The following is a 26,818-nucleotide window of genomic DNA, read 5'->3' as shown; positions in this document are numbered from 1 at the left end:
ATCTGGCAGTGGAGCCCTTTCAAAGTTTCCAAGTTAGGTAGCAATCTACTTTTAGGAGCACCAAGTTGTATTTTTAAATGCCCTGGGAGGATGCAAAAGCGGGTTTCTTAGGTTTTACTTTAAGCTGAGAAGTAGCAAGGCATTTCTACCTTCCACAGAGAGTGATGCTGAGGTAGTGACAATTCCATAGTCATTCTTGGCTTCACAGGTATAGACGGCCGCGTCCTCTGGGAAGGCTTCGATGAGCAGAAGTGTGTACTCTTGCCCATCGTGAAGGAATTTGCACTTGAAACCAGTGGAAAGCAGCTGCTCTTCCTTGTACCAGGAAATTTTCGGCTGCGGTCTGCCGGATATCACAGCACAGAAGCGGGCAGGCTTGCCAGATTGCACGGTAACAGGCTGGAGCTCCTGCAGAATTTGGGGCGGTTCTGGGGCTGGGAAGAAAAGAAAACAAATAGCCCATGAAAACACAGGAAAGCACGGGAAAATCTACGTTAATTTGTTGCCAGGTGGCTATGTACCCCGAAACTAAACTTCGGAATGGTGATATCTTCACTTGCTTCAGAATATTAGAACATTTTTTGCGCTAAGAAGGAAAAAAAAAAATTGGAATTTTGTCCCTAAGTAGAGGGAGATACTTTTGATATTTGGTGGGGGGGGGGGGGGTGGTGCTGGGAGTGCTGAGTTTTTCAGCATAACACGGTCACCCCTTTCCTGGCTGGGATCTGGATCGGGGTGACAATGGACAGTCCTCTAAAGAATGCTAGAACACTTCCACTTGCTACCTATTTTTAACAGTCATTTGGGCAAATTGTGTGGTGAGGTGGCTCATCCCATTCAGGTTTGTTTTGCAAGTATTTGTGTATATGTGATAGTCATTTTTTAATATACAGGTGCCAGTGAAGTGCAATCAGTATGTATGAATGAATGAATGTCATTTTAGATCTAAAGGCAATTAGGTAATTTTTTTTTAAATGCAGCTTTCCTGCTATGCTAATTAAAACATATTCTTGGTGTTGTGATGACTTGAGGGAAACTGGGTCGTTCATGGAACCAAGAAATGGGGAGAAATGACTTCTGTGAGGCTGATTTCTGACACAGTCATATGGGTAGACCTTCACTTCTCTGTGCCTCAGTTTCTCTACCACTAATATAGAAATAATAATAACTGGATACCATGACCATTTGGTCTTCTAGGGACCAAGGGAATGTTGGCAATATGGTTCATTTTTATGAAACTTGAGATTACTCTTAGTGTTCCTTCATCTGTCTCAGGGGTATTTGTTCAGACAGGTAGGACCCAAGGTCAGGACAGGGATGGATCTAGACCAGCCTCAGATACAGCTCTAAGGTTTCTAATGAGGAAAGTGGATGGTTTAATGGTGTTCCTCTGAGGACTTGGTAGCATATGGAATCCCCCACTAAAGTCAGACCCTGGTCCTAGGGCATGGAGCTCGCCTGTGGCTTTCTAGGTTCTCCCAGGCATGCCCTAACAGAGGCTGGAAATGCCCCACCAGAGGCTGGAAATGCCCCATCACTTGGTAGTGCTACTAGTATTCAAGCAGTTAGGGCCAAGGGCAGAGAACTAGAACAGCTGAAAACTGTACCTAGAAACCCATTTGGGGTCTATTATAATTGACATACAGTGGATGTTCAATAATGTTGACCAAACTAAATAAGGATCTAGCCATTAGGTGCCTTCTGGAAATGACTTCTTGGTCCTTTTAACAGCTACCATCCCATTTCCACAGGTATAATATGAAAATAAATGTAATAACTTCAAACATATGAGTACCATGGGTTCTTGAGAAATTGCCTGGGAACTACCAGAACTTCAGTAAGTTGAAAGGGAGGATTATTACAGATGGATGCACAAAATATGTTAATATCTCTACCTACCATTGACGTAGAGCGTAACAGAACTCCTGTTCCTTCCTGCCACAAAGGTGTATTCACCAGCATCGCTATGCCTGGTCTCAGAGATAAACATCCGGTGGATTCTTCTCTCCACCACATACTGGTGTCGTTCTTCAACTTGGAAATTGATTTCAATGCCGTCTTTATACCAGTGGGCATCTACATCATCTTCATTGACCTCAAACTCAACGACAGCACGTTGTTTCTCAATAACCTTTTAATGGAGCAACAGGAAAAGAAAATTGAAGCCCTGATTTCCTTTCGGTTTTAACCTGTTTCCAAAACAGCTCATTTGAAGAGCATGTCAAACCTATATATTATGATATAGGAAGTTGACTGGTTATAGCACATTCTAAGTTTTCCTGCATATCCTTGGACAAAAGGTGCCCATACTTCTTTTGCTTACATCTGCACGGAGGCAATGATTTCATCCTTAAATGTTTGCTTCTTAGTTAATCATAACAGAAATAATGACACTTTGCAGGACTTCCTGGTGGCGCAGTGGTTAAGAATCTGCCTGCCAATGCAGGGGACACAGGTTCAATCCTTCAATCCCTGGTCCGGGAAGATCCCACATGGCGTGGAGCAACTAAGCCCATGCGCCACAACTACAGCCTGCACACCACAGCGACTGAAGCTCGAGTGCCTAGAGCCTGTGCTCCACAACAAGAGAAGCCACTGCAATGAGAAGCCTGTGCACTGCAAGAAAGAGTAGCCCCCGCTCCCTGCAACTAGAGAAAGCCTGCACGCAGCAACAAAGACCCGACACAGCCAAAAGTAAATAATAAAATAAAAATTAAAAAAGAAAAGAAATAATGACACTTTACATCTGAGGGCTGTTTATCATTGACAAAGTTCTTTTAAGTTACTGCTCAATTTGATTTCATATGATGTGAACCTTATAGGCTAGGTAGGAACTATTATCCTCATTTTTAAAAGTGAGAAAATCAAGGTTCAGAATTGGTCAATAAAGGATGAAGGACATATTTGGGTTATCTGAGTATGCACTGAAGGCTTTTTTTCACTCTGGCCTAATGTAATGCCTGGCTCTCCTTGGATGAGCAATATGATAAACATGAGCTCAAGTGATACTTCTCTTCACATGTTATCTCCCCGTTATATCGCGTGGGAAGACTGGCACCCATGAGGACAAGCCGTACATGTGCAGTCGAGAGCAAAGGTGTTTGCTCAGCATCGCTGCTAGGAATCCAGCTTTGCTCAAACTGGTCTTCCTCTTGGACCTCGGAGGGAGTTTTCCCAGTCAAGTCCCCACACAGCTGCCTCTCCAAGGTAGAAGGCTTCTGAGAAAATGCCACCTTGTTCTGAATTCCCTTAATTCCAGTTGCTGTGCGAACATCACAATCTAAATTTTAGTTCCTTTAGGGTTGATGGTGCTTGCTAAGTGGCCATTTGACAGTGAAGTGTCTACAGCTGCTTTCATTAAAGTATTTAAACAGCTGTGAAGGATACATTTATTCCCTAAGCGAGAGGAAACTGTGACTAAGTTGATGTCAGCACAAGAGTGTAAGCTGGTAGGGATAAGCTGATTTCATTTTTTCAGAAGACTGTGGTTAGAAAATGTAAAAGTCAAAAAATTAAGTGACATTCTCTATGAGGACACGGGGATGGGGAAGGGTAAGCTGGGACGAAGTGAGAGAGCGGCATGGACATAGCTACACTACCAAATGTGAAACAGATAGCTAGTGGGAAGCAGCCGCATAGCACAGGGAGATCATCTCGGTGCTTTGTGACCACCTAGAGGGGTGGGATAGGGAGGGTGGGAGGGAGACGCAAGAGGGAGGGGATATGGGGATTATGTATATGTATAGCCGATTCACTTTGTTATACAGCAGAAACTAACACACCATTGTGAAGCAATTATACTCCAATAAAGATGTTAAAAAAAAATTAAGTGACAAAATGATAGATTAGGAGCTACTGATGACTTCTCCAAAAATTCAGCATGTGGACAATTACCTGAACCTCCCTTTTAATGCTTCGGATGCGAACGTCTCTGCCCTCCACAAAGAGGCTGGCAGTGGACATGTTGCCTCCAGCCACCACTGTGTACTTCCCAGCATCAGATAACCGGGTGGATGGGATCAGAAGGCGGTGGACGTATTTCTCCTTCTGTATCTTTATTCTATGGAAGAAAGAGAAATTGAGGTTTAACGTATGATGACTCAAAGGAAACTGGGAATCACTGGGAAGTGGCAAACAAACCAACGGACCTGTCCACAAGCTGTAGCTCTTGGCCATCTTTCATCCACTGCACAGTGATGTCAGGTTCAGAAACTTCACATTCAAACATGGCTCGCTTCTTCTCGAGAACCTTAATGTCTTTAATGTGTTTCCTAAATTCTATATGACGAGCTGGAGAACAGCATGTAAAAAAATTAATCTTTCTAACAGCTTTGCTAAGGTATAATTCACATACTATACAATTCACCCAGTGAAAGTATACAATTCAGTGGCTTTCAGTATATTCAGAGTTGTGCAACCATCACCATAATTAATTTCAAAGCATTCCCATTACCCCCAAAAGAAACCATGTACCCCTTAGCCATCACCCTCCAGACACCTCCCTTTGTCCTCCCCTCAGACTTAGGCACCCATTTATGTCTCTACAGATTTGTGCACTCTGAACTTTTCCTATAACTGGAATCATACAGTATGTGGTTCTTTGTGACCGGCTTCTTTCACTTGGTATAAAGTTTTTTAAGGTTCATCCATGTTGTAGCATGTATCAGTACCTCCTTTTTATTGCTGAATAATATTTCATTGCGTGGATATACCTCATTTTACTTATCCATTCATTAGCTGATGCTCTAACATTTTATATAGTGTGTTTGCCATTTATGTTTATGGATATGACATTTTTGAAACCATACCTTCCACATAAAGAGTGGCTGTCGAGGCAGCTTTTCCAGCCACAAAGGTGTACTCAGCAGCGTCCCCAAAGTGAACATTCCTGATGTTCAGTGAGTGGGTGAGCTTTTTGGTTCTCATCTGGCACCTGTCAGTTGATTTGATTTCCACGCCATTCTTTAACCATTTGTAAGAGATGCCTTCATAGTTCACTGTTACCTCAAAGGTAATGGTGTCTTTTTCTTCAGCATTGATGTCCTTCAGCATGGATGTAATCATGATTGCTGCAAAGGGGGAAGGAAATACATCCAAGGAGATTTTGTGTCAATACGACGTGGGTCATAACAGGCACAGAATGAAAACTTGGAATGTTCTTAGTACGTCTGTTTAGGCGATCGCAGTTCAGAGAGATGAGCCATGATACCTTCCAGGTACCCCTCTACAGGACAATGTCAAGTGACAGGGGAACAGAAAAAGCAAGAGATAGACACTGGAGCATCTTTATAGGTAGCCTTTCAATGCTACCCTAATCAAAACTTTTATCCAGATGCCTGACTCAGTGTGGACACAGTAGATGTTTCAATCAAGGTAACTGGTCAGGAAGAAAAAGTGTAGGCTATGGAATAACAATGAGTCTACTGGATAGTCTGTGCGTGTGTGTGTATATATATATATATATATATATATATATATATATATATATATATATATATATATATATATATATATTTGTATATATATTTTACTTACGGGTCACTTTCAGAGTGGCGCTGACTTGGTCATTGCCACAGACAAACGTGTATTCCGCTGAGTCCTCTGTGCTGGTGTTCATGATGATCAGCTGGTGGAGTTTTCCCTGCACCACGATCTTGAACTTTTCACTCATTTCAATCTCCACCCCATTCTTTAGCCACGTGGAAGGCACATTGAAGTGGGAGACCTCACACTCAAACGAGGCAGTTTTGGTCTCAGGTACCTCAATGTTCTTCATGGTTTTTGTAATATGTAATGCTTGGGAAAATCAGAGAGCACTTCGGTTAATATATTTTATTTTAAAAAAAAGATGGAGCAAACAAACGAATGAATACATGGAGATCACCTAGAAATGCCACAGGGGCTGCCTCATACTTACTCTCCACGAATAGTTTCGCTTTGCATTCCAATTGCCCCACCACAGCTGTATATTCCCCAGCGTCCAAGGGGGAAATTTGCTGCAGCATCAGTTTGTGGACCTTCCTTTCTGAGACCAGCCTGTGTTTGTCACTCGGCTTAATCTCCACATTCTTGTGGAACCATTTCACCGGCACTGTGTCGTGGGACACGCTAACTTCAAAGGCAACGGTGGCATTTTCCAAGGCAGTCACATCCTTTGGCTTCTTAATGATTTTGACGGCTAATGAGGAAAGTTGAAGCCATTTAGCGATATGGTTAACTTCACGGTAACCACAAGTTGGCTACTTGTAAAGTGTTTCTAAGTCAACTTACTTTCAACGTGCAGTCTGGCACTGGCTCCCAGCCTTCCAAGCTTGAAGCCATAAACAGATTCATCCACAACGGCACAGTTTTTAATTCTCAGAGAGTAAACTGTTCCTTTGACTGAGACAGTGTACTTGTCATTGGATTCCAGCACAACCCCGTTTCTGATCCACTGGACACCTTTTACATTAGGGTGTGTGAGCTCCACAGTGAAAACAGCATCTTGCGTCTCTGTCACCGTGAGGTTCTTCAGAGTCTTCTTAATTTTGACAGCTGAAGACAAATTTATGATTTGTTTAGAAAATAAAGATGATACCATTCAGGCAAGAGAAGTCCCAAATAAGATTGCTACCGGGTCATCTTGCAAAAGAATGGTTATCAAAGAATTTGCAGTTATGCAGCATCTCTAGAGTTTTTAAAAGACACTAAGATTATTCAGGAAAACCTGGGGTCCAGTTTGAAATGTACCTTGTATAATGTCTTTTCTATACTTGAATGAGATGTAGTTTGCATAGCTGTATATTAATAACTTAATCAATGGATTGGAGAACAGTGAAAGAAGAATACAGACTGAGAGCATCTAATTTGCTGCTCCACAGAGCTGGAACCTAAGACATGGCTTCTTCACATAAACTCATAAGCAATTTTGCACCTTGTGGTACATGGCTCAGAAAGAAAGTTCGAGAGTTTATAATGATTTTATGAAATGAGGATTTATGGCATCCAAAATGATCATACCATTTGACTTTTAGAATAACTGCCAAAAATATAATACGATTTTTTAGTGGATAAATCTGTTATTATATCACTGACCTTCAACTTTAAGTTTGGCAGATGTTTTGGAAGTGGCCACCTTGTAGGTGTATTCTCCAATGTCATCTAGTTTGGTGGCAGCAATGATAAGCCTCCTTTTGTGGCCATCAGATTTACTTCTGATGTTTTTACTCAGTGGTAGGTGTTTGCCATCCTTCAACCATTCTCCTTCGGAATCTGGGTTGGCAACTTCACATTCAAACACAGCTTCCTGGGATTCAGCTACAGTCTGATCTGTGAGTGGCTTAGAGATGGCACCCCCTTTGGAACAAGAGAAGTACAAGTGTGAGTCTTTTAAAAATATTTATACAATAGAAAAATCTTTGCACAATTAAATATAAAACATCAAATTTTAAAATATGATTCTGAACATCATGAAATGTCTAATAAAATTATTTTTATGCACTTGAAGAAGGAATCACAGAAACCCCTCATTCTAAGTATGTATCACTGATAACCAGGGAAACTACTGGAATCAGAAAGGTTTTGCAAAGGAAAAGCAACTGTTAAGTTATACAGAACTCTGAGAACCTCAATGTGAAGCACACCTCATGGACGGCCCGTAACTCAGTTCCTTCCTCAAAAGCATTCTGCTTAGTCTTCTAAGGATGATTTCCTGAAAATACACCTAATATCTGACTGGAAAAAATTTTGCTGAACAAAATGTATAGTCATCAATGTTTCTAGAAGATTAGGGATTCCTATATACTAAAAATCACTGTTTTGACAAATGTCATCTCTTCTACAAAGTTTTCCCACATTGCCTCCAGTGCCATCATCCGCTGGCAGAAATAATTACTCCTTCATCAAGTTAGTTGCTAATGTATCTGTCCCTCTCTATACTGTGAATTCCTCAAAAAAAATATCATGCCGTATTCATTTTTGTATCCTGAGTTCCTAGCAGCCTCTGGTCAATGGCAGGTACTTTAAAAATGTTGGGTGAAATCACATAGAGGCTCATAGTTTTTTCTTGTTTCCACACATTTAAAAACATGTCATTTATATTAAACATATCAAAGTGCAGAATCTAAAATTCTGTTTCAGAAGTTTTTTTCATGGTCAAATCTTTGAGGAAATCTTATAATGTAATAAAGTATAAACCATGAAATTTTCATGCCAAAGAAGACACTATTCCCATTTGACTTGCTTATATACCATGGATTGCACAATTTTATCTCCTCAAAACCTAAATTGTTATGTACCAAACAAATTAGTGATGATGCCTAGTTTTTTCTTGACAGTTGGTTTAGACTTTTGATTCTTCATTTTTAAGCTGGTGGCTTCTGCTGAGAATGGTCTACTTCATTTCACAAGAGACACACAGACACATACATTGAGGTATATTTTAAAAATATTCATTGGGTTCATTATAAAGTATGAAGGGAACAAAGAAAACAAAAGTGAATGAAACGAGCAATAAAAAAAAGAAATACATCTTCACAGTAGGAGAGTTTAAATAAAACTCAGTCCAAACGTTAACTCATCAATCTATCATGTGCAACGTATTGGACTATACAAAGATGAGAAAGAAGCAATTCCACATTTGGGGAGCATCTACTCAGGTGTGGGAAGAAGAAACAGGGAATAAAACAAGTATATGAGTCAGGGTCATGAAAGAAACACACATAAAGTGATCCTGAGGTTGGAGGGTTAAGATCTTCTACAAATGGGAAGATCAAGGAAGGCTTCACAGAGGAGATGGCATTTGAGCTACGACTTCCTGGAAGAACATTTGGAATTTAGGCTGATGGGAATAGTGTCAAGGGTATTATTGGTTTTGAGAACAGCATAAGCAGAGGCAAGGAAGTGGGAAACTGGTGGGAACTTGGGAGGAAATGGGCAGTGATTTCTTAAGTTAAAACAACTGCCCTACATAAGAACTTAGGTTAAATGATAAATGTACTAACCTGCCACGATAAGTTTTCCAGATGTCATATTTTCTCCAGCATAAAATGTATATTCCCCTTCATCGTCTTTCATCATATTTAGAACCGTCAACTTATATATTTTTCCATGAGCTTCAATTTTATATTTAGAACTGGGTTTGATTTCCTTGTCCTTAAAATTCCACAAGACATCAATTCCTGAGTGGGACAGTTCAACTTCCAAGACCACATTTTGGGTCTCTGTACAGGTAAGGTCATGAAGACCTCTGATAATTTTAATTTCTGGGGGGAAAAATAAAATAATCACTTGGTTACTATTATACTGGGAAAAAAGAATGCTTAAAATAATACTAAGTGACATGGAACAATTCTTACTTTCTACAGAAAGGTCACAGCTGGTTTCAACTCTGCCAACCATCAGCTGGTAAGGACCTTCATCTGAAGCATAGGTCCGGTTAATCACAAGTCGCTGCTTAGTGCCTTTGACAATGGCATGCACGCGATCATCAGGCTTGATTTGTTCATCATTTAAGTACCACTTAACAGAAGTCACATCAGGGACTGAGACCTTACATTCGAGCACAGCCTTGGTGCCCTCAAGCACGTTAATGTCTTTTAGAGGTGTTATCACGTCAACACCTGCAAAACCACACACACACAAAGGAATTGTGAATACAAATTTTGTTGGAAATGTGTGCTCACTTGACAGCATACAACAAGACTATGTAAGTCGCACTCACTGTAGACAGAGACGTGCCCACTGGTTGACAGTCCAAGGGCAGGAATGGTGAAGGAGTAATGTCCAGCATCCTCCTTAGTCATGTCTTCAATAAGCAGCATGTGTGACTGCTTGTCTATCACAACGTGAACCCTGTCGCCTGGCTGCACTTCTTCGCCATCCTTCATCCAGACACCGTCCACATTCTCTAAGGAGACTTTAACTTCAAGCTGAACAATGTCACCCTCGCAGACTTTTTGATCACTGAGTCCTTGTAGGATAGCAACAGGGCGGGCTGTGAAATATGGGGAGAAAAAAGAATGTTATGATTATTTATTATCAATAAGCCATAGCGATGCTCACTGCAGGCTGACAGGAAGGGGAAGGCTTACGTTTCATCTTTAGTTTACAGGTTGTCTTTTTCCCGTCGACAACAAAGCTGTATTCTCCCTGGTCCTCTTTGGTCACATCCTTGACTGTGAGGTTCTGACGTCCACGGCGAGATGTAATTGTGTACTTGCCATTGGATTTAAGCTCCACATCATTATGATACCATTTGCCTTCTATATTTTCCGGGGTTATAATGCACTCTAACTCTCCTGAAAATGATTCTGGAACTTCTATGTCCTGAAGTTCTTTCACAAACTCAATGACTGCACCTGAGGCATAAGAGAAGGAGAAGTTAATTTCGCTGGAGAGTTATGCATCTAGACTTAGGATAGAGAAAATTCCTTGTAAATCTCTTATCCCGCTCCCCCCCCATACTATCAGGAATACTCTTAATATCTAACTGCTGGACTGAGAAATAAATTGTCAATTAAAAGGAGTTACTTTAATTTAAAAATTATTTTTAAAGCACAGAATTATATTTCAATAAAAAATTTAAAAGCAAGGTATCAGAATGACCTTGCTTTTCAAAATCCAAATTGTCAGGAATTCCCTGGTGGTCCAGTGGTTAGGACTCAGCGCTTTCACTGCCAAGGGTGCGGGTTCGATCCCTGGTCGGGGAACTAAGATCCCACATGCCGCACAGTGCGGCCAAAAAAATAAAAAATACAAAATCCAAATTGTCAATATTCTTAATTACCAGTATAAATTCATGAGTCTTGCTATGGAGCTTATATTTAATTCCCAAGTAATTCGTCTTATGAAGTGAAAATTGCATAGCTAATTTTATCACATACTAAGGGTGACTTTAAAACTTAGGAATGAAATCATTATTTACTACCTTCGACAATAAGTTTAGCCGTTGTTTTTACGTTTTCATCTTCTGCAAGTACACAGCTATAGTCTTCAGCATCAGATGTGTCGACTGTCAGGACGGAGAGGAAGTGAACTTTCCTGTCAGAGAGCATCCTATATTTATCTCCCGTGTGAACCTCCACGCCATCCTTATACCATTTCACTTTGACAAATGGCTCTGAGGTTTCACATTCAAATGTTGCCATGGTGTCTTTTTCCTTAGCAACAACATCTTGTAATTCCTGTGTGAAAGTGATCAATTGCTTGGCTATAAGAAAAAGGAAAAAAAAAAAAAGCACATTAAATTAAATTCACAATTTGGATAATGGGAAAAGAAAATAAAAAGAAATACACTACTGGATATTCATGGATAAATAGAAACAGATCCATCAAATGAAAGAAATTCAAATTACCCTGGACGAGTAAGAATGCGTGACTTGAGGTTTCCCCAGCTATATTGATGGCTTTTACCATGATGCTGGCAGAGTCCTCAGCTGTCACATCTCTTATGACCAGCTCACAAACATTGTCTTCAGGCCAGTACCAGTAGATTCGGTCAGAGCGCTCAATCTTTACACCGTTTTTGTACCACTCACATTCAGGATCTGGTTTCCCCACCACTCTGACCCGGAAGTGTACATCAGATCCGTGGTCCACTGTTTGGCTTTGGATTCTTTCAAAGATTTTAGGAGCCTCCATACTAGGACTTAGTTCAATTTTATCAGGTTTAAAAGTTGGAATAGTGATTTTGCCTTCTTCAGCAAGGGCTTTCTTCTCCTCTTCAGTTAACTCTTTGGTCCAGTGGAGAAGTTCATCTTTTGTCTTCCTTAGAAGTTCTTCATAGGATTCATCCTTCTTACGAGACTTGAGCTCCACAGCAGTAATGGCTTCATAATAGCCTTCCTCAGTCCTGCGCTTGAACTTACTACGCAGCTCTTCTGACTCCTCAGACACTTTTTCATGGGCAATTCTTTCAGCCCTTTTCAACCTCACAATTTCCTTAGTTTCAGTGGTGTCAGCAGGTCTGTCTACCTTTTGTACTTCGAACTGAAGTTTTCCAGGTTCATGTACGTGAAACTCAGGCTTTGGCTCAGGGGCTCGCCTAAGGACAGACCTAAAATCTTCCCTCTGTTGGATCTCAAGCTTCACTTTATGCTCTATCACACCTTCAGGGTTTTCTGCAGTGACCTTGACTTCACCTGTATCATATGATTTGCAGTCCACGATGTCCAGATAATGAATGCCATCATAGCGAACTCTGAATCTTTTGCTTTTGCGGATGAGCTGCCCATTGAGGTACCAGTTGACTTTGGGCTGAGGGTAGCCTGTCACTCGGCAACGGAATCTGGCGGTCTCCCCTTCAAGTACTCTTGCTGGCTCTGGGAACAAGACGATGTCTGGCTTTTGCTTCTCTTTTTGATCGGTTGTCACACTTGTAACACCTTCATGAGCCATCCGCTCTAATTCTTCAATTCTCTGTAAGCCTTTCCTCCCCTCAGGCAATTGAGATTCTTCCACGAGACTCTTCTCATCTTTGACAATAAGGGTAGCAGATGTATGATCTGTTCCATATTTGTTAGTAGCTCTGCAAGTAATGATACCACTGTCTCTGGAATATGCAACTCCATAATCAAGGCTGCAATACCCAAATTCATTGATCATACGGAGCCTGTTGGCAGCTTCCAGTGGCTTTCCATCATGGAGCCATTCCACCACCATCGTTGGGTCACCAATTGGTGTTAGCCTGCATTCAAAGTGGGCAGGCCCAAAGCGCTTGAGTCTTAAGGAAGTGAGTTTTTTCTTGAAAAATGGTTTCTGTTGTTTCTCTTTGTCATAGAGGTCACCCTCTTCCCATTGCTCTTGACCATATCGCAAATGGAGGGGCTCTAGTTCTGGGGCTGCAATCTCCTTTGCTCTATATGTCCCTCGTGGGATGACTAATTTTCTCTCTGGCTCAGGCTCTGCAAACTCAACTTCAACATTTACTTTGCATCTTGTAGTGTCTCGGCCAGCCTTATTAATGGCAGTTGCAGTGTACCAGGCAGAGTCTTGGCTGACAGTGGAGTCAATTTTAAGGGCAGCTTCTCCTTTGGTTCCTTCAATTCTATTAAAAGTGGGAAAATTAATCATCAGTACAGAAGTAGTTGTGGCTTCCTTGGTTATTGGATTTGTGTAATGAGCTTAGTTTTATTATTTTTCAAGCAAACTTACCTGATTTTTGGATATTTATGAGGTACAATGATCTCACTGTTTTTCAACCATACGATGTCAGGGTTGGGGTTACCCATAGCTCTGACTTTCATTTCAAGTCGGGAACCTTCCTTTATGTTGAGATTTTTCAGTTTTTCCACAAACACTGGTTTTACCTGATGTTCCACAGCTGAAAGAGAAAGGTCATGACTCTGAGTGAGTAGGGCTGAACTACCTGTTTATAACCCAAGTGATAAGGTAATTTCTTTTTTAATCTTCAGAGCAAATACCTTCCACGGTTAAAATCACTGAAATTGATGATTTCCCTGCCCTGTTTTGGGCAACCACAGTCCATTCTCCAGAATCACTGGGTGTTGCGGGGACAATAATTAGTGATTGGGTACCATCTTCTTTAATGACTACTTTATGGGTATAGTCATTGACAATTTGCTGACCTGTAAAAAAAATTGAGTAAAAAAGAAAACATGTTAAAATAGTTATTGTTAAATTGTTAGACATACATATAAGCTTATTTTTGTGTTTAATGATTTATGAGCAAAAACTTATACTTACCGTCATGAAACCAGAAGGTCTCTGGCATAGGTCGACCCACGACCTTTAAGTCAAATCTGGCAGTCTGTCCTTCTAAACAATTGAAAGAAGTAGGTTTCAACACAAAGACTGGCTTATACAGTCTCTCAAGCTGTGACTCATCTGTTTCCTCCAGCCTACGTCCAGGGGACATCCGTGCAGGGGACATCCGTGCAGGGGACATCCGTAGAGGGGACATCCGTGCAGGCGACATCCGTGCAGGGGACATGCGTATCGGAGATCTGCTCACTGAACGTGGAGAGATGGATCTGAAGAAAAAGGGCAAAGCAGAATATTTTCATGAGGCATAGAGAAAACTCAGCAAGACAAAGCTCTTTCTTAATGTTATTTTAGAATTTACTTTGTGTACGTGTTAAAAGGTACCTCAAACTTGCTGGGATCCAAAAAGGAATACATTATTATTGCCCCCAAAGCTATGCTGTTCATTTAGAATGGTCCTTAATGCTGTCTCTCCCTCACCACTGGGTTTAATTAGTTACCGAACCTTTTTGGTTCAACTACCAAAATATTTCAATAAATGCTGGTTGCTTAAACAACCACATGAATACATTTATGGAAAAAGAAAAATATACTTCTTTATCCCAGAAGAGGAAAAACATAGAAATTATATTTGAAAAAATCCCAAACTCCATCTATACACTGCAGCCTGATTGGCTTGGATTGGATTTCAAGTGCTGACACCACCACACAGGCAGGGTGAACTAAAGCAATTTTCACAGGGTCATGGAAGCTCAGTGTTCCCACTTCCAAAATAGCAATGATAATCCTTCCATGGCAAGGTTGTTGTATAAATTAAGGTAACATCTGTAAAGTCTGATGTCAAATAAACCTTTATAGCTTTCATTACGTTAGCTATAGCACTGGCAAAATAAATAATATGCTCCACAATGAAAATGCTTTTCTCAGCTTACATAGGGACAAGAAATAAAAACTGGGCAACTGCCGGCATTGCGAATGGCAAATTTCTGTGCTATCTCAGCCTTCAATTTTTTCTGCCACACAATAGCAATTTGCTACAGAGATATTTGGTGTTTTAAACAATTTCAATACTAGTCAACACAAATTATCACGAGTCTACCTGATTCTGCTCACTGGCTCTGGTGTGGGTATGTAAGTCGGAGCACTAAGTGGTGCAGCGGGCTCCACATACAATTTCCCTGAGCAAATTGCATTTCCTTTAATATTGCTGGCAAACGCGGTATAGATGCCTTCATCTTCCGGAAGAACAACAGGTATGCGTAGACTAGCTCTGCCATCTTGTAGAAAGTCCATATGGTATCTCTCTCCATGTCTGATGCGCTTGCCATCTTTGTACCATGCAATCTGCAAATAATAGCATGCATATGTCAATAAAATTTAGATAAAATGGTTATACTGTAACCTATTTATGTCTTTATTGTAGCATGGAGGTATGATCAATGTTTATATTTTACCTTGGGTAATGGATACCCAGACATCTTGCAATGAAAAGTAACACCCATCCCTTCAAGAATTCTGTAATTCTTGACTCTTAAATCAAATCCTGCTTCAACAGCTTCAGATTCAGAAATGTCAACTGCCATCTTTTCTTCTCCGTCTTCTTCAAGAAGTTCTTCTAATGTAGTCTTTATTATTCTGTATTCAATTTCTTTAATAAGTCTCTCTTCAAAGGAAGAAATATGGAATTCCTACGCAGTGAAAAAGATGACATTTTATTAAAAAGATATATGCTGACTGACAGAAATTCCTTAAGAGTATTCATTTCATAGATAAGGTTTGATTAAAATTTTTAACTGGAAGAAAAATCTAGAAGGCTTTTGTGTTTGCTTTTTTGTTTGTTTGTCAGTGAGAATTAGATGGGTCATTGTTTGTTTTGTTTTTAATCTGCATTCCAGTCATCTTTGTCAGTTCATGCTGTGGTGTCTTGGGTCAATGACATTCTAAGAGTATGGGTTATATATGCGATGTTCATCCTACTGATGACAAAATGTTGGCAGTAATGAACTTGGTTGTGCTAGTATTTGTTTTTCCTGCTTATACGTAATTCCAATTTCTAAAGTCATAGTGCCAACATGTTATGAAGATTAAGGAACCTCGTCAGCAGTGAACCTGGACATGTTTATAGCAGTCTAACCCTGACCTATCACTTGAAAATGAAAATATCAAACAAAAAGAGGGGCATTGTGGGAGGAAAGTATAATGTATGAAGTGATTTACTTGGTCATTATTGTTATACTCACCTGGTCTTCCACAAAAGTTCTGACCATTACAGTATCTTTGGCCATTTTCTTCCTAATTAAGGCTTGTTCTTTTTCATACTCTTTTTCATATTCAGAGTATACATATCCAGGTGCTATTTCTCCAACTTTAGGTTCTTGCACAAATGCAGTCATTTGTGTCTGGTAAAGCATTTCTTGCTGGGACTTCATCAGTGACTCATAATCAGCTAGGAGTTAAGAACATAAGTTAATTTTTAATGTTCTTATGAAAAAGCCTTCATGCCACTGTTCATTCAAGCAAGTCCTACACCACGGAAAGTTGATAACCAAAAGCCAGATCTGCCAAATTTTACTATCAAAGTGCTCAATATAGACTAATTAGATTGAATTTCAAACCCAAACTTATGTTAGCAAGTCAAGGCAGCCACTACTATTGTAGAAAGAATTTTAAACTAGTAGCCAGTCCTTTGGGGATCAACCCTAGAGGTCTTCCTAATTTGCCATGTGGCTTTTGGCAATTCATTTATCTTCCTGGGCCTTGAGTGCTTTGCCAAATGGGGATAATATCCTAACCCTAAGGAGTTTTGTGCAGCTCAAATGAGACAGAACGTGGATGGTCCACTATAAATGCGAACATCTAGGCAAAGATAACGGAGACCCACAGATACATTTTGTTTAACCTAAATGTTATTACACTTTTTTTTTTTCAAATTACTTATAAATATTGAAAATCCTGATTTCTAGCTTTTCTTTAAAACATCAGAAGCTCCATGGCATGGACATATATACGCTACCAAATGTAAATGTAAAGTAGATAGCTAGTGGGAAGCAGGCGCATAGCACAGGGAGATCAGCTCGGTGCTTTGTGACCACCTAGAGGGGTGGGATAGGGAGGGTGGGAGGGAGACGCAAGAGGGAGGAGGTATGGGGATGTATGTATATGTATAGCTGATTCACTTTGTTATACAGCAGAAACTAACACACCATTGTAAAGCAATTATACTCCAATAAAGATGTTAAAAAAAAAAAAACATCGGAAGCTCTAGCAACGCTGAGCCTGGTACTGCGTGCCTGGCAACAACGTACTGGAGCTGGGGAGCTACTGCCCCCTTGAGGCAGGGCGTATACTCTCTCCAGTTTGCCACTGTCTGCCTTGTGATCACTAATATCTGTCTGGATCTGGAAGGCAACTGGATTTAGAATCCCTGCATTTTCAAAGGCATTATATGCTTAGAAATAAATGTACCGAAAAGAAACTATTGTTAGAACCTTCGAAGTTTAGCACTGGTATGGCTTTGGAGGCTGTGTGATCTAAAACATTTCCTATACAGCTGAGGCCAAGAGATGGGTCAGATGGGGACACAGCCAGTATCAGAACCAGGATATAGCAACAGGCCTTTTGACAATCACACGGCACTGCTAATTCCCTGCATTTCCATTCTTATTGTGCACATGGAACCACTTAGAATTGCACTCACCTTCTTCAAGCAAGGAGGCAGATGCAGAAGTTTCTCCATGCTTATTACGAATAACAATAGTGTATTCTCCGGCATCATCGGCAAACGTCATCGAAATCACCAGTTTGCACTCGCCTGTTTGTTTGTTGTAACTCACTTTGTATCTTTATGGAAATGAACAAACAAAAAATTCAGCCACAAGTAACCCTTATGTGGATCTGTGGTATAAAATTCAATGATCCTAAACATGGGACTAAGCTCCACCATAGAATATAAGATTGCTGAAAATTGAGGAAAATGCATGAGCACGAGTAATGCGGGCCAAGCAAGTTAAAATTTTCATTTTAAATAATAGTAATATATTCTTTAAAATAAATAATAGACTATAATACTACTAGAATCAACTGTACGGAAATAAGGGGCTTCAGTGTTTATGTTAGCAAATGATGAGGCCATTTAAACACTTAGATATTTCTCTTTGCTCATTATTTTGTTCATTGTTTTATGTGAAGATCAAATGAATCATCAAAATAACTTCCTTTAAACATTTCAATATTAAGCCTTTGGTATACTGTATTTCTTCTCAAGATACGATGGCTACATTTTTAGATTGTTTAAGTTGCAGGAAATTCAACGCTAAATTTTATATTCAATTGCAGCAAATTTATTAGCATAGATTTTCATGTATAACTAGCTTTCTTCTTCATTACGTGACCCTTTTTCTTTTATCTTTTAGTGGCTTAATTACTAAGCATTTTTATTGAAAGTTGTTTTCCAATCCCTTCTAGAAGAATATGTTGTGTGTGTAAAAATCCACACCATTTTCTCCATTTCACTAGCATTATAAGTGAATCAAAATAGAATATAAGGAAATGTATCTTCCATCCACTTTTGTCACATAGCTTTGTTCCTCAATAAGACTTCGTATGAAAACATGAAGATACCTCAAAGCACACTATGAAGGCTCCATGACAAAAGAGCCTACCTTTGAGGGATGGTGGGGTAGGTAAATTCTAATTCTCTCTTGGCTTCATATACATATCAGACAAATCACAGAGAACTCTATCATTCAGCCGTCAAAATACCTGTATCCAGTGGTTAGAGGAACACCAGACTTCTTCCAGTAGACGTGGGGCTTTGGGTTGCCGTCAACCTGGCATTCAAATACAACGCTCCCACCTTCTACCAGTTTCTGTACCACTGGTTTTGTAATAAAGGAAGGAGCGGCAGGTTCTCCAGGCCCTGCTGGTTCCTCTGTGATGCTAGTATCTGTCATTATCACATCCCTTGATTCGACAAAGCTGGAAAGAGAATTCCCTTCATGTTAGCTTCTGGACTGCAATTTGCCAATACGAAAGGACTGAAAAAGCAAAACGGTACTACAACAAAACTCATTAGCAAAAAAACGTGTTACCGTTTCTCTTCTGTGGTAATTTTCTCAGCCACAGCTGTTTCCTTTTCAAACTCTTCTGACACTAGAAGAAGACAGAAGTTTCTCTTGTTAAGTCAGGTGTTTAGTTTGTTTCATTAGTGACCTCGGCTTAGCATCACAGTTAAGTTGACCCCATAATCAACCCCTCAATTCCAAAAGGGCGCTCCATTGCGAGGTGTGCAGACACCGTACGGTGAAAAGAAGTGTCAGGCGACAGTGATTGCATGCGTGGAAGGTTGGTGGGGGTGTGGCCACTGACCTTGCACAGCTAGATAGCAGGATGTGCTGACGGTCCCAGCCTCGTTCACAGCACTGCAAGTAAATCGCCCACTGTCTTCTGCAAAGGCTTCACGAATCATAAGACGAGCAATTCCACTCTGGAAGGTTATCTGGAAATCAATGGAGCTTTCTATCTGGTAGTCTTCCCTGTACCATGTCACTTTTGGGGATGGGTATCCAGAGATGTGGCACTCGAAGGTGACAGATTCACCTTCAATAACATTCACGTTCCTTAAGCCCTAAAGAGAGAAGAAAAAGGAAGTATTGATACGCGTGCATATTCATGAATCATCTCTATGTGTTGTAACAAATGTGGGGGAGGTTTGACCTTGCACACTCTAATTGTCATAAAATACTTTCTTAAGATCAAGACTCTAGAAATATTAGTAGAGAAACTCCCTTGGAAATTGGAATATCCCCAATCTGAAATAAATGTAAGGCCTTTCCAGGTTCATAGGGTAGAACTGTATTAATGCCATATAATGGGGCAACTCTGTACCCTCTGTTTTTTGCACATATTCAAATCCTAACGAAGCTTGAAGGCTCAGCAGCAGATGCTGCCTCTTCAGCAAAGCTTTCCATGCTACCTTCAATTGGAAGTAATCTAGCTCTCCTCCGGTCGCTCCCTCTGTTGAAGTGCTTATCACCTTCTACATTTTTTTACGCTTATTTACGTACATCTTCTCTGATAGTAAGACAAAGATTTCAAAGAGGGCCAGATTGGTCTTGCGATATGCCGTATGCATAACAGAAACTCATTAAATCTGTTGAATACATGACTGATGGCTGTCACACAGAATTCCCCCTTTCCTTGCCAAATAGTATGTGGTCTTAAAATTAGTACTTGTAAATGCACTCACGGCATTTTCCAGTTTGAGAAACTGATCTTTGCATATATGAAAATTATTTGATCAGACATGCATATGATCCAACACAATCAACTTTACTCACCGAGACTAAAGTTGGCGGAGTAACAGGGATTTCAACAGGCGCAGGTATTCTCGCTGTTTCTGTTACCTGCAATTTTTACAAAGGATGTTACAAAATGCTCAGGAAATTAGGGGAAGCCTCATAAGCTCTTAGCATATGCAAAATCATAAAAATAACTTGAGAAAAAGAGCTCTGACCCACACCATGCTCAATAAAATGAAGTGTGAGCACGGTGATGGAGAAAGGCAGGACACCTGGCTGACCACTTCGGTAGCACAGACTGGCCAAGCGCCTGGCCCTCCTCCATAGGAATGGATCAAGAGACAGCGGGCGCTCCGGTGACCAACCTTGGCTTCACGCTCGTGCAGTACTTCGAAGTGCTCTTCGCGGACTGCGTCACCAGTGATGCCCACCCCGACTTCCTTCTTCACCTCAATGTCAGCTTGACTCTTAAAAGTCTCTGGTGTGTCCACAAAGGGGAACTGGGGTGAAGGGGTGGGCTCTGCTCTCACTCTAGCCTCAGCGGGCTTCACAGTAGGTGCCTTCACGGATTTGGTGACCTTCTGAGCAGCAGATGTGGCTGACAACTCTTTTTGTAACGTGGCAATAGCGCTACCGGCTATTGATGCCTGAAGAGAAACGGAGTCAGAAAATAAAGTCACTTAACTGTCATCCCAGTCATTACTCGGAACTGCTTTGCCACTAGTATTCCTGGGGTGAGTCTGAGTCTCTTTTCTATATGGTCCCTTTTTTATTGTTCTCATGATCACTTTTATAGTTAATGAAAAGTCAGAGATAAGCCAGTTATAAAGCTCATTGTCATTCCTGCCAGTTTCTAAAATGTATCTGAAAATCTTTCGTACAGAGTTATACTTAGAGCTTCTTATTTTACGCTCTTATCATAAAGGGACTGAAGGTCTTCTAAAACTCGGTCATGAATTTTCACTTAACCATCCCAATGAAGCTGTATTTGAAAATATTACAGTGGGAAATTCAAAAATAATAAAAATTTTAAATACTTGGTTAATTCCTAAGAACTACTTTAAAATAGCACATTTAGGCTTCGGCCACAAATCTGTGTGAAAGGTGAAAATGGAGATGCTTAGAAAAATATTTTAAGGGCTTCCTTACTCTTTTTATTCTATAGTTGTCCATGGTTATTTGGTTTCAATAGTAATTTGAGACTATCCCAAATGTAGGTATTAAATATACCTTACAATCCTTTGAAGCATACAAAGTTTAGATTCTATGCCTTGGGTGTGTAAAGTAAGAACAGTTGTGACTAACATTGAGGGTTATTAGGCCCTGTCAACTTGCTAAGGTTTTTACATGTACTAACTTGCCCCTGATGACAGAGCTAATAAGGGGCAGAGGCCAGGGTACTTATCCAGGGCTGTGTGATTCCACAATCCAGCCCAACTACCACACAGTACCACCTCTCCATTTTGCTACAGTGAGGATACGAACACATGATTTCTCAATGTCTGTCTTTATTATTGGTATCAATTCTCATTTAAGTTACTCTGAAATGTCTCACAGAATAAGGAAAACTGAACTGTGTAACACACCACCTTTTACAAAATGTGAAAAGAAAGAAGCCTGTATGGATTTGTGTCTTCTCAGAGGTGTAAGATAACCAACTGCTAGCCTAGGCTCACCCTGTTGGGCAAGTTTCAGACTTTAGGGGTTTCTGAGTCCACCGTGAAAACAAACAGACATCATCAAAAAGAGGCCCACGTTGGCTTTCGCCAAAGATACCCTACGTCACACATTAGATACTTTCTTCCTTTGAGCCTAACATTTCTTTGTCCAGCTCATTAACTTCTTACCTCATATCCATGTTCTGGCTTAGGAACAGAAATTTTTGAAACGGTAAAGTGAGGGCTTGCTGTGCGGGGGCGTTTATCCACATGGACTAATCTTTCACTTGTTAGATCTGTAGTTTTCTTGATCTGCATGGAAATGGAACTCAGTGATACTCGTGTTCACCAGGTGACCACAGCAGTTAAGCTTGCTTTCCCGGGAACAGCCAGTGGCTCCAGACTCACCTGTGATATGTGCATTCCCATTTGATCCGTAGTTGTGATATGAGTCTCAGAAGGAGCGTGGATCACTCCAGGCTTGACTGCTTTAGGGACAATGTGGGGTTCTGAGGCTGGACGTGGCGGATGCTCAGCTACCTTGGCGGCAGAAACGTGCTCCTTGTACTCGTACTCCAAAGTGGTCTTCTGAGCATACATTTCTTCAACATGCCCGGCTTCTCTGGGCTCTCGAACTCGGGCCTGGTCTACTGCAGCAACCACTGTTGCTACAGCTTCCGCCTTTTCCCCAACGCCCACCTGCAGATAAGGTTTCCAGAATTAATACTCAGTAATGTCAGTCATGTCTAAAGGCACGATGGGCCGACGGCACCTACGTTACACAACTATGTTAATGTCTCCAGAAATATGACTTAGAAATGCATTTAAGAATTTAATATTTCACTGGTGATTATAATGTGTGGACATCTAGTTAGATACACTCTATGAATCCTTGTTTAGAGTAGACATTAAATCACATAAACACAACATGGGACAATACGTATGTAAAATAGTAAGGAGGTTTTGAGTTTGTCTAGTACTTTGTCCATGGCAGACAGTCAATTAGCACTTGTGAAATCAGAACTTCGGGGCTGGTTATCTTCATTGATTATTTTTATTGCCGATCATTTAGTCTGGTGTCGGCGCGATGACGGTGATGATAAAAATGCACTCAATACTGTCACAGTCCCATCCAGAAAAATCAGTTGCTACAGAATTGTACAGTCACATGCAAATCTGAGATAACATGAAAACTTGTGAACACACAGGGAACATATTAATTTACTTATGATTCCCTAGGGATAAAAAATTTTTAATCTATTAGAAAGTATCTTTCTTAAAACACACGAATGAAGATACCGTGATGAAAATGAAAGTGTTATCATATTTGGATTCAAGAGAACAATCTTTCACAGCAAAGTTCAATTTACTGTCATTACTATTGTAAGTTAAAGTGAAGAAGGAAAAAGAAATGTTGTTTTCTCATTTCCATGAATCTGATTATCGTAAATGGGAACACATTTTGCAAAGGAGTTTCTCTTTTAAAGAAAGCAAGCCAATTGATACGGCTCATATGTTATTATTCTCTGCAGTACATGGAAACAGCATATCGCAAAAATCACATCACCGTGTCCATCAGTGCTCTTTAAAAGAATGCTGGAATATTTTATTAATGTTCAGTTTTCTTTTCTGCTGCTGTGAATAGAATCTAGATTGCATCTGAAGTGTTTTTCAAGTGTGCTACCTCTATATCTGTTAAAATTATTCTCTGAACCATTTAAGATATAAATGAGGTGTTTCTGAGACGAAATTGGGCCTTTAGTGATTATAGGCTTCATCCAGTTCTCCATCTAGGAAGCCACAAACAATCTAATCTGCCTTGAAGAATTGCAGATATCATTTTCACTTTAGATTGTATCTTAGAAGAATGTAAAATATACGTGAGGATTAGGTGGGTTAAGTTCATTCTTCTGGTTGTTTCTTTTTTTAAACCATATAGGCCATTAGTTGACTTTAATTTTATAGATGTTTTAAAATGTTAACATCTTGAACTGTATACACACACACACACACACATAAATTACTTTGCTTATAGAATGATTACATTTACATTATATCTCACTTGAATCTTTCAACCAGTCTATGAAATAGTTTGAGTTTTCATTTTACTTATTTTAATAATGAGAAAACTTAAGCTCAAAGAAATTGTCCTTTGCTAACTGACATATATGAATGTTATTCTTAATTTAAAACTTATGCAAAAAAGAATCTTAACTATAGTAAGATATTTTAAGTTGGGGAAGCATCTATATATTCTTTCCTTAGTTAACGTATGTCAACTCTATATACATATGCTGGTGGACCCATATACTCATTGATGGACAACCCCAAATGAGTAATCTATGCTGATAGCTGCTCTTATTTCTTAGTGGACTGACTCTAATATCCTTCATATTTTTGGAACCTAGATAATCAGGAAGAAGAATTGGACTAGAATTGGAGACCCTAACTCATACCAGTTTAAAGCTGAGAATTAATTTAGAAGACACAAAGAAAAGTGTTACTTAATCTGACTTTCCACAACTAGAAGTGCTGACTGTTGCACTGGAAGAGCTGGACTGAGTCTAATGGTCTCTAACGTTCTGTTGATCAGTTAAGCAATTAAATGGAGCTGCAGGAGCACGACGACTCATCATGGATGAAAAGTCAGGAGAGCTGATGACGAAATGGGATGAAACAATGCTTGTCACGTCCACAGCATCAGTTTTCATCTCCTCATGAAAAAGATGTATTTGTTCTCGCTTAATGGCAGATCCTTCTCTAGTTCTTGGCAGGGTGGCTGGTTCAGCAGATTTTTGCAGTGGTAACTATTTCTTTGGGTCTAGACATTTTCTGAGCTTCCATTCTTAGCTAATTTTTTTTTTAGCTAATTTTTAACAACAAAAATAAGATAGTCAAATTTATGCGATTCAGAACAAAAATGTAAATATAATCACTCATGAAGTATGTTACATATTGGAATTTCTGTCGTCAATGAGACTTCTAGAAGGCTGATAGGCCATTCAGTATTAGACTTACATAAATGTTAAAAAAGCTGATCTTAAATCCTGTCTTAGAAAAAAAAACCCCAAAGATGTAGAGATAGAAAACAGCATTGACGGAAATACAGACAGGACTCAGTTATGACGCTAAAGAAATTGGAAAACTTTAGTTGCTAATTTCCAATTACTATATTAGCAATAAAGAGTAAAGTTAGGTAAATAGTTCACCCGGGGTATAGAGTCCTGGGAAGAAGGTAAATTCATGGAAATTTCATAGCCACAAATAGATGCTACAAATAACATTTTTATGGTTGATGTATATTTATTCTGGTTGGATAATTTCTTCTCTAGATTTTAATATTGCATCTTGTTCAGCTTTAGTGGGAGCTACTACAGCAGGCACCATAATTTTCTCAGCTTCTTTTCTCATCTGATATTTACAGGGAGAAAAAAAGGTAGAGTTTCACATGATGAAAATTATGGGGTTTTTCCTGAAATAAGTCCATACTCTACACTGTAATATACTGGATTTATTTATTTATACTTAATACTGTACTTCAAAATGTACATCTCTTTGACAGTAAGAGTCATTATTTACTTGAACACTTTTTTTTAATGTCCATGGAGTATCTTAAAATTAGCCTGCATGCAATCTCAATCATCAACTTCTGGAGAATCTCTAGCTGTTAATAATAAAAAATGGAAAATAATAGTGAAGAGGTAAGTGAGGAAAGGAATATGTAGTAATATTAACAGTAATAAATAATTCAGTTTTTTAGTTTCCAATTGTACATCTAAAAATAAATCAGGTTAATAGTGTCTCATAAGAAATTCTGAGATTTGGAATGCATTATAATAGGGGATTTCACATGAGATTTAGTATTAATGTATTATAATAGGGGATTTCACACTTGGAATAGCAATAGTCACCTTTCCATGAGTAACTTGGATTTGTTCTTGTCTAGCAGCCATTTCTTCTCTAGTTCTCAGTATTGTTTCTTGTTCTTTGGCTTTAGCAGTTGCAACTGCTATTGTAGACAAGGCAGTTTTCTCAGCTTCCTTTCTCATCTGATTATTATAGTAAAATCCAGGTTTAAATTGTACAGGGCTTCAGACGCATATGGTATGACACTTCCCCCCCACCCCTTAGTGGGGATGCAAGACAAGGTTATTCAGGGTTAACTACACAAAAGAAGTTAACTTGCACTGGGCAGTGCACACTGACTGGGAACCACAAACCTTAGAAACGTTAACTACAAAAAAAAAAAATCTCTAGATGATTCCTTATATTGCTTTTTAGAAGTCAGGCTAAAAATGCCAATCTTCGTGCAAAGGATAATGGTGAATAAAATGAATTACAAATGTTACAGACGAATGAAAATCAAATGTGCAGATAAAAGTTATGGTAAGAAGTCATACATTCACCATGTGGTTTTTAGTTGGGGATCCAAAAAGGAAAATACAGATCAATAATTCATATCACATTGTAGTTAATGGTTTACTGGAAATTAGTTTAAAGATGAAACTTTTCCCATCTCGAATATCTGTATTCACCTTTTCCTGAGCTATTTGAACTTGCTCTTTTTTGGTAGTGATGCCTTCTCTAGTTCTTGATACTAAATCTTGTTCTTTGACTTTGGGCATGGCAACTATGACTTTAGGTACCACTGTTTTCCTAGTTTCTTTCATTATCTGGTCATACAATAAAAAAAAGATGAGAAAATGGTCATTAAATTTCATATAGCCTCTAATAAAAGAAATTAAGTCAAAGCTGAGACAGGAAGAATATTTCTTCCTATGCAAGGACATTTTATCATCTGAGTTGCTTTGATCATCCATACTGTTTCATTGGTAACAGTATCAAAATACGTTCAGTCTAAAAGAAAAACATGTGATGAGCAATAAAAGGATGCATTTCTCTTTCTCACCTTATTCTCCTCATAATTTATGGGAAATGCCAATAGAGTCATAAAAAAATACATAATTTTGCATTTTATCAATTGACTTGTACACTGGAGTCTTCAATAGAAACATGTTAAATATTAAGGTGAATTATAATATCATATTAGTAAGAATCCAAAGAAAGTCTGAAAAGTTAGGAAAGAAAAGTGGCAGTGAAAGCTAGATAGACAGCAAAAGGTTCCTGAGAGATTCTGAAGTTTTCTGTATGAGTCATAAG

General features: G+C 39.4%; 1 protein-coding gene across 5 annotated transcripts in view; it reads right to left on the bottom strand.

Moving 5' to 3' along the window:
- The window catches only part of TTN (titin), a 279,823-nt gene that overhangs the window by 239,008 nt on the left and 13,997 nt on the right, over positions 1–26,818 (bottom strand). For all 5 annotated transcript variants that reach the window (XM_068543885.1, XM_068543886.1, XM_068543888.1 and 2 more), the window contains 31 exons: positions 26,194–26,331; positions 25,570–25,707; positions 22,067–22,357; positions 21,848–21,970; positions 20,366–20,647; positions 20,040–20,105; positions 19,069–19,327; positions 18,792–18,852; positions 18,463–18,678; positions 17,399–17,541; positions 15,942–16,147; positions 15,156–15,389; positions 14,801–15,045; positions 13,684–13,970; positions 13,401–13,565; positions 13,132–13,300; positions 11,334–13,024; positions 10,907–11,188; positions 10,071–10,337; positions 9,701–9,973; positions 9,336–9,599; positions 8,982–9,242; positions 7,075–7,335; positions 6,271–6,534; positions 5,918–6,178; positions 5,536–5,796; positions 4,809–5,069; positions 4,149–4,290; positions 3,895–4,060; positions 1,900–2,131; positions 150–434 (listed from right to left, as the gene is read on the bottom strand). In XM_068543885.1, coding sequence (XP_068399986.1) covers positions 150–434; positions 1,900–2,131; positions 3,895–4,060; positions 4,149–4,290; positions 4,809–5,069; positions 5,536–5,796; positions 5,918–6,178; positions 6,271–6,534; positions 7,075–7,335; positions 8,982–9,242; positions 9,336–9,599; positions 9,701–9,973; positions 10,071–10,337; positions 10,907–11,188; positions 11,334–13,024; positions 13,132–13,300; positions 13,401–13,565; positions 13,684–13,970; positions 14,801–15,045; positions 15,156–15,389; positions 15,942–16,147; positions 17,399–17,541; positions 18,463–18,678; positions 18,792–18,852; positions 19,069–19,327; positions 20,040–20,105; positions 20,366–20,647; positions 21,848–21,970; positions 22,067–22,357; positions 25,570–25,707; positions 26,194–26,331 — 8,194 coding nt within the window. The remainder of the gene's footprint in view (positions 1–149; positions 435–1,899; positions 2,132–3,894; positions 4,061–4,148; positions 4,291–4,808; positions 5,070–5,535; positions 5,797–5,917; positions 6,179–6,270; positions 6,535–7,074; positions 7,336–8,981; positions 9,243–9,335; positions 9,600–9,700; positions 9,974–10,070; positions 10,338–10,906; positions 11,189–11,333; positions 13,025–13,131; positions 13,301–13,400; positions 13,566–13,683; positions 13,971–14,800; positions 15,046–15,155; positions 15,390–15,941; positions 16,148–17,398; positions 17,542–18,462; positions 18,679–18,791; positions 18,853–19,068; positions 19,328–20,039; positions 20,106–20,365; positions 20,648–21,847; positions 21,971–22,066; positions 22,358–25,569; positions 25,708–26,193; positions 26,332–26,818) is intronic.

The sequence above is a fragment of the Eschrichtius robustus genome, chromosome 5 (assembly GCF_028021215.1).
Source record: "Eschrichtius robustus isolate mEscRob2 chromosome 5, mEscRob2.pri, whole genome shotgun sequence".
Classification (NCBI taxonomy): domain Eukaryota; kingdom Metazoa; phylum Chordata; class Mammalia; order Artiodactyla; family Eschrichtiidae; genus Eschrichtius; species Eschrichtius robustus.
This window is presented reverse-complemented; position numbering and strand designations above follow the sequence as displayed.